The sequence below is a fragment of the Sorex fumeus genome, unplaced genomic scaffold, assembly GCF_029834395.1.
Source record: "Sorex fumeus unplaced genomic scaffold, SorFum_2.1 ptg000265l, whole genome shotgun sequence".
In the NCBI taxonomy this organism is placed as follows: Eukaryota; Metazoa; Chordata; class Mammalia; order Eulipotyphla; family Soricidae; genus Sorex; species Sorex fumeus.
The window spans coordinates 17598577-17606880 of record NW_026606322.1 but is presented as its reverse complement, the minus strand read 5'-3'; the positions used below and the strand labels follow the sequence as shown (position 1 = coordinate 17606880).

The 8304-nt window shown below is 41.7% G+C and overlaps 1 protein-coding gene across 1 annotated transcript; it reads left to right on the top strand.

Moving 5' to 3' along the window:
* The first annotated feature begins 6411 nt into the window (after positions 1-6411).
* Positions 6412-7374, top strand: CCDC54 (coiled-coil domain containing 54). The gene is given in 3 exon segments (XM_056109481.1): positions 6412-6614; positions 6616-6977; positions 6980-7374. Coding segments are annotated over 3 exon segments (960 nt in total).
* Positions 7375-8304: the final 930 nt, after the last annotated feature.

Here is an 8304-nt window from a genome sequence, read left to right as displayed (position 1 = left end):
AGACAGGAGCAGAGACAGATGAGGAGAGAATCTGAATAAACTACGTCTAATACCAACCAGCCTGGCCCTCGTTCCTTCCTCCACCTGACCATCGCCATCGACCTCCCCGGGGGAGAAGGGTGAGACTACCAAACGCGGGAGGTGGGAGAGATAGAGCCACCGCCACTGTGGGTGCCGTGCCCCGTTTGTGTGAGTTTACACAGTATCCTTATAGGGATTGCATTGAATTTGTACAATGCTTTGGGAAGTATTGACATTTTGACAATGTTAACTCTCCCAACCCCTGAGGAGGAGATATCTTTCCATTTTCTCATCCTCTTTTATTTCCTGAAGTAGCGTTTTATAGTTTTCTTTGTACAGGTCCTTTACTTCCTTAGTTAAGCTGATTCCTAGGTGCTTGATTTTCTGGGGCACAATTGTGAACGGGATTTTTTTTTTCATGTCATTTTCTTCTCTCTCAACTGTTTGCATATAGGAAAGCCATGGACTTTTGGGTATTGATTTTATAGCCAGCAACTTTACTATACAAGTCTATTGTTTCTAGGAGTTTCTTGGTGGAGGTTATAGGGTTCTCTAAGTATAGTATCATATCATATCTAATCTTTGATAAAGGTACAAGAAATGTGAAATGGAGTAAGGAAAGCCTCTTTAACAAACGGTGCTGGCAAAACTGGACGGCTACATGCAAAAAATTGGGCTCAGAACTCTGCCTAACATCATGTACATAAGTAAGATCAAAATGGATTAAAGACCTCAACATCGGACCGGAAACCATAAGGTACATTGAAGACAAAGTTGGCAAAACCCTCCATGACATTGAAGCTAATGGTATCTTCACAGATGTCACGCCACTGGCCAAGAAAGTGAAAACAGACATAGATAAATGGGACTATCTTAAACTAAGAAGTTTCTGCACCTCCAAAGAAACAGTGACCAAAATACAAAGATTGTCTACAGAATGGAAAAGGATATTCGCCGAATACACTTCTGACAAGGGGTTGATATCAAGGATATATAAAATACTGGTTGAACTTCACAAGTAGAAAACATCCAACCCCATAAAAAAAATGGGGCAATGAAATGAACAGAAACTTTCTCAAAGAAGAAATCCGAATGGCAAAAAAGCACATGAGAAAATGCTCTACATCATTAATCATCAGGGAGATGCAGATCAAAACCACAATGAGATACCATCACCTCAGAGACTGGCCCACATTCAAAAGAACAAAAGGAACCTGTGTTGGCGCAGATGTGGCGAGAAAGGGACCCTCCTTCACTGCTGGTGGGAATGGCAACTGGTTCAACCCTTTTGGAAAACAGTATGGATGATTCTCAAAAAATTAGAAATTGAGCTCACAGGTGACCCAGCAGTACCACTCCTGGGAATATACCCTGAAGAGGCAAAAAAGTATAGTCGAAGTGACATCTGCACTTGTTTGTTCATTGCAGCACTGTTTACAGTTTCTAGAATATGGAGAAAACCTGAGTGCCCGAGAACAGATGACTGGTTAAAGAAACTTTGGTACATCTACACAATGGAGTACTATGTAGCTGTTAGAAAAAAATGAAGTCATGAAACTTACATACAAGTTGTACTACATGGAAAATATCATGCTAAGAGAAGTGAGTCAGAAAGAGAGGGACAGACATACAAAGATAGCATTCATCTGGGTAATATAAAGTAACAAAATAAGAGACTAACACCCAAGAGCAGCTGTGATAAATACCAGGTTGTTCACTCCATAGCTTAGAAGCCAGCTGAAAACTGTAGGGGCAAAGGCAGCTCAGATAGAGAAGGGAGCACCAAGTAAATGGTGCTGGGAAGATCCACCAAGGATGAGAGATGCATGCTGAAAGTAGTCTATAGACAAAACATGATTGCCACCCAATGTCTCTTCTGCAGACCACAGCACCCAAAAGGAGAGATAGAACAAAAGGGAATGCCCTGCCACAGAGGCAGGGTGGGATGGGGATGGGGGGGTGGGAGGGATACTGGGATTGATAGGGGTGGAGAATGGGCACTGGTGGTGGGATGGGTACTAGATCATTGTATAACTGAAACCCAAGCACAACAACTTTTAAGTCTACAACTGTACCTCATGGTGTTTCACTAAAAAAATAAAATAAAATAAAATAAAATCAGATGCTGGGGGTATGGTGCTGCCAGCAGGTCTATCTGTACCTGTGAGGTTTAGTGCATCAGCAGCCTGATGGCGCCTTCAGACTTCCAGATACCCCAAAATTGCTGCTATGCTTTTGGCCAGACCCCAAAAACTTGGGGCAAAGTTTACCAAAAAAGTAAATGGCCAAAAGTTAGGTATGTGGGAAACACACCCACAAAACACCTCTGGCTCAGCTATAGAATTGGAGACATGGCCTCTCTGGTTCCTGATTGAACTGCTTAACAGCCATGATCCCAGAGACTCAGAAACAAATCTCAAAACCCAACTGCTTTTGCCAGAAATGCGTCTGGTCCCTGCAGTAGGTTACCAGTGCTGGGCCAACCCAGGTGGGAATAGGTTTTGTGCCTTGGCCTGTTCCCCCCAGCGACCTGGTGGCCGCCATCCTCCAGAGGCCATTGGAGAGTCAGATTTGGACACGCAGTGATGAGACACGCAGGGCCTCACAGGATGGGGGTGGAGCTAGTCCTGTCCTCCCCACCCCAACGAAATCCCAAGTCATCGCCCACAAACAGCCTCTCTGGCTCCTGATCAAGCTGCTTAATGTCCATGATCCCAGAGACTCAGAAACAAATCTCGAAACCCAGTAGCTTTTGGCAGAAATGCATCCAGACCCTACACTACGTTACTGTCGCCGGGCCATCCCAGGGAGGAAAGGCTGTTGTCACTCAGCCTGCTTCCCCTTGGAGGCTCAGTGGCCGTCATCCTCCAGAGGCTATTGGACAGTCAGGCTTGGGCCCACAGTGACGAAACTTGTTGGGCTTCATGGGATGGGGTTTGGGGGAGAGCCAGGCCTGTCCTCCCCACCCCAAAGAGATCCCAAGTCATTGCCCACAAACGGCCTCTCTGGCTCCTAATCAAGCTGCTTAATGGCCTTGATCCCAGAAACTCAGAAACAAATCTTGAAACCCAGCGGCTTTTGGAAGAAATGCTTCCGGATCCCACAGTAGGTTACTGTCACTGGGCCACCCCAGGGGGGAAAGGGTGTTGTCCCTCCACCTGCTCCCCCTTGGCGGCTCGGTGGCCGTCATCCTTCAGAGGCCATTGGACAGTCAGGCTTGGGCCCACAGTGACGAAACTTGTTGGGCTTCATGGGATGGGGTTTGGGGGAGAGCCAGGCCTGTCCTCCCCACCCCAAAGAGATCCCAAGTCATTGCCCACAAACGGCCTCTCTGGCTCCTAATCAAGCTGCTTAATGGCCTTGATCCCAGAAACTCAGAAACAAATCTTGAAACCCAGCGGCTTTTGGAAGAAATGCTTCCGGATCCCACAGTAGGTTACTGTCACTGGGCCACCCCAGGTGGGAAAGGGTGTTGTCCCTCCACCTGCTCCCCCTTGGCGGCTCGGTGGCCATCATCCTCCAGAGGCCATTGGACAGTCAGGTCTGGGCCCACAGTGATGAGACATTTTGGGCCTCACGGGATGGGGGTGCAGCAGGGCCTGTCCTCCCCACCACAACGAGACCCCAAGTCATCACCCACGAATGGCCTCTCTGGCTCCTGATCAAGCTGCGCAACGGCCTTGATCCCAGAGACTCAGGAGCAAATCTCGAAACCCAGTGGCTTTTGGCAGAAATCCCTCCAGATTTAAGTGTAAAAATTTCGGAAATTCAAAATCACATGGCCCTACTGCAGCCATGTGATATCATATGTTATTCATAACCAGCAATAGAACACAAATTGTCTACTGTTGCCTTTTCAGCAGATCCTAGTGTTGGGGTAAAATCTCAAATAAAAATGGTGGGTCTGGTGTCGAAATATTGAATGCGATCAAAGTAGAGAGAGAGTAATGTGGAAATCATCTGTCCCACAGGTAGGAGGAGGGTGTGGGATGGGGGTATAGTGGGGTTTTGGGTGGTGGAGAATGGGCACTGGTGAAGGTACGGGTGTTTCATTGTATGACCAAGACTAAGATCCAAAAGCTTTGTAACTGCTCTCATGATGATTCAATAAATAAAATTATAAAAAATGAAAAAAAAAGTAAGGTGGAGTTCATGCACAATTCAATCAGCTAATCAGATGGGTCTCATTCTCCTAAAGAGCCTTGAATATAATCTCAGAGCTAGGATGAAGGAGACGTTACTGGGGCCTGCTCGAGGCAATCGACGAATAACAGGATGATGAATGAAATGAATGAAATGAATCAGTGGCTGAATAAATAGCAGTACTCCCACATAAAAAAAAAAATCAGATGGGCCGGACACATAATGAGGTTTGGAGATGACCACTGGACTAGAGTCATTACCATCTGGATTCCACGGGATGTCAAAAGAACACGTGGCCGATCACCCACTAGATGGTCGGACTTCTTTGTCAAGACCCTGAACAAATGGTTTGATGCCCTCCATCTTCCTGGAGCGAGCATATGCCATTGGGCTACACTAGCATGTGACAGGGACAAATGTAGACTTTACTGGTGCCTGCTTGAGCAAATCAATGAGCAACAGGATGACAAGTAATACAAGTGATACTATTTCAATATTAAATAATAAAAATATTTAACATTTTTGAGTTCTTCATAATTCAATTAATTTTAATGTAAGAATACAAAAATTTATAAATTTTGGCTGGGGATATGACTACAATGCAGAATGTGCCTTAAATGGGTGAAGGCCTGGGATTGATCCCTGGCACCACAACAAAGTTTACAATATTTATCAAAGATTACATACCACAACAAACATTTTTTTCTTTTTTGTATTTTTACCTTATTTTATTTTTTATTAGTGAAACACCATGAGATACAGTTGTAGACTTATAAACTTTTGTGCTTGGGTTTCAGTTATACAATGATCGAGTACCCATCCCTCCACCAATGCCCATTCTTCACCACCAATGATCCCAGTAGCCCCTTCAACCCCACCCCATACCCCCACCCCACCTGCCTCTGTGGCAGGGCATTCCCTTTTGCTCACTCTTTCCTTTAGGGTGTTACAGTTTGCAATGGAGGTATTAAGTGCTCATCGTGTTTGGTCTATAGTCTACTTTCAGCAACCACCTCGTATCCCGAGTGAGTCCTCCGAACATCCCTTACTTGGTGTTCCCTTCTCTATCTGAGCTGCCTTTTCCCCCAGTATGTGCTGCCAGCTTCCAAGTCGTGAGCAGACCTCCTGGTACTTATCTCAACTATTCTTGGGTGCTCGACTCCCATTCCGTTACTTTATATTCCCCAGATGAGTGCAGTCTTTCTATGTCTGTCCATCTCTTTCTGGCTCATTTCACTTAGCATGATATTTTCCATGTATGTAAATGTCATGACTTCATGTTTTCTAACAGCTGCATAGTATTCCATTGTGTAGATGTACCAAAGTTTCTTTAACCAGTCATCTGTTCTCAGGCACTCAGGTTTTTTCCCAAATTCTGGCAATTGTGAACAATTCAGCAATGAACATACAAGTTCAGATGTCATTTCGACTGTATTTTTTTGCCTCTCTGGGATATTTTCCAAGGAGTGGTATTGCTGGGTCAAATGGGAGCTCAGTTTCTAATTCTTTGAGAATCATCCATATTGCACAACGAACTTTTAAACAATTGCCATTTGTTAAATTTAACAGACCAGCAAATAAAATCTTGAATTATCTGAAGTGGATATTAAAATATTCTCTCCTTTTTTATTTGTTTTGCTCTATGAGATCATATATTACTCATATGTTTCAATGAAAACATTTTAGAATAGATATAATTCAGAATCAGAAATAAAAATTCAGATGCTCTCTATCAACCCAGTTATTTAAAACCTTTTCAAATATATATGCAATGCCATATCTCTCACTACTTTTCTTTGGAAGATATAATTATTTTTTCACTAAAATTTTGTTTATGTGAAAATAATGGGTTTATTGTAATGTAAGTTAATATCTTAAACTTTACTTCATAATTCACTAAAATAAAGGTTCTGTGTTTCTCAATAAATATCTGTGATGAAAAATGTAAGTTTTAAAGTTTATAAGTTTATGCCCATGGCCATTCTGACAACAGTACTGAAATAAGGATTACCATCAGAAGGATTCTACACAGGTGACTATTACTTCACAGAGTTCTGCAGTCTAAGTGCTTAATAAGAAGCTATCCATCTAAGAGTGCCTACTATTGCCTTAAGTTCTTCATACAGCTTTCTTTGATGTTACCAGGGAAGACATTGAACAAATACTAAGAGAAAGATTATTTCATTAGGACATTACTTATTTCTTTGTTCATCTTTCCCAACACCTTGACTTTTTTCATTATGAAAAATGTACAAATTTCAAAGCAAAAGAGTAAAAGCTGCTGCTAGAAAGATGCTGACTTCAAAACTCTCAAGCTTTAGACAACCTCTTAAAAACATTTACCATAAACCTATGAACATCATATATCCAACTATGACTTCTTATGATTGTACTCAAGGTGACATTAGTACTAATGAAAAAATGTCTCTTACACTAATGTTGCAAAATATCAACTACCCAGATAGAGCTTCTCAATCAAATGAATGACATAATCAGCACAGTATCAAAAATCCAGGGAAAAAATGATTTTTATCAGAAGCAGAAAGAGGAACTGGAAGCCAGCAAGCATTTTTATGAACAGAGACAAACCACAGTAACTAAAGACATCCTGTCTTTGAAGAATGACATTGAAGTTTAAAAGAAGAAGGTGACTGAACTGGAAAACCAAAATTCTTGTTCCAGGATACACTGTTTACAGTTTCTGGTAGGAGAAAAGGGCAAACAGGTTATAGACTATTTATACAGACTTATACAACCAGAAACATTGAAGAAAACATCACCTTCTGTAGACTCTGAAATCTCTTCAACAGACACTAAAAAATGTCTGGTTATCCTGAGTTATCTGATCATGTGGAAGAAAAATCAGTTTCTCCTCAAGTTAAAACTCTAAAGAACAGTAGCCATCAAAATTTATTAAGAATCATTCAAAGAGCAACTTCAAGCATTTATATTTACCCAGACTTTTATACAAGGATAAAGTTAACTTTTGTTCATGGAGAAAAGTGGAGATTTTTCCTCCCTGCTGCCAAGCTAGAAGACTACTTCAAGTGGCTTCTCTCCAAGCCAGCCAGGCCCTCTGAGGAGCCACGACTCCCAAGCCAGAGTCAATTCACTGGGCCTCTTGCAAGCTTAGCCACAATCTGTCTTTCCATTTTCAACTATGTTTACTATCGTTTTGGTTCCTCAAAAGAGGAAGTAACTCAGCTCTAAGTTGACTTTCAGCTTTGCTTGACACAAAATACAATCTGGTTGCTTCAAATGCTCACACATTTTTGTGGTTTCTATGAACTTTCAGGTATTTTGTTTATTGCTAATGTTCTGTCTATAGGAGGTTAAGACATACGATCCTGTTGAACAATTGTGAATAATTGTGATGTAATATTTAATTACTATTTTTGTCTTCTCACAGACAATTCAGAACATACTCAGGGCCTGGTTCATAGGCAATTGTTAGCAAGAAATGAAGGGGTTGGGGAAATACTGAAACACATTTGGCAGTGACCTTCCCCACTCAGTTCTCTAATTAATGTACTCTTGTCTTAGTGGCCTTTGTAGATAAACGCTGATATCAGAGATGAATTATATTATTAAAATTTTAAGCAGCATAGAGTAAAACACTATCAATACCATTAATGTTTTTTTGGAGGATTTTGGTTGTTATTTTAGTTTAAAATATAGAACTAGATGGGGGCTGGAGCCACAGTACAGTGAGTTGGGCATTTGCCTTGCACGCAGCTAACCCAAGTTCGATTCCCAGCAACCCATATGGTCCTCCGAGCACCATCAGGAGCAATTCTTGTACATTGCTGGGTGTGACCCAAAAAGCAATAAATAAATAAATAAAATATAAAGATAGAGAAAAGGTAAGATAAAATATAGAGATGATAGGAGAGAGAGAGTGAAAGAGAGAGAGAGAGAGAGAGAGAGAGAGATAGAGAGAGGTGTTCAAGACAAAAGCTTCTCCAGAGTGAAAAAAAAGCCTGAAGTTGATCGTTTTAAAAGTATTTCATGTAGATACAGTGGTATTAAAGTTTGTGGCATCAATATCCAAATTTATTACAGCCTACCACCACCAAAATGCCCACATCCCTCCACCACTATCATTCACTATAATTCTTCTAATCTGGTCTTTCCTGTTCC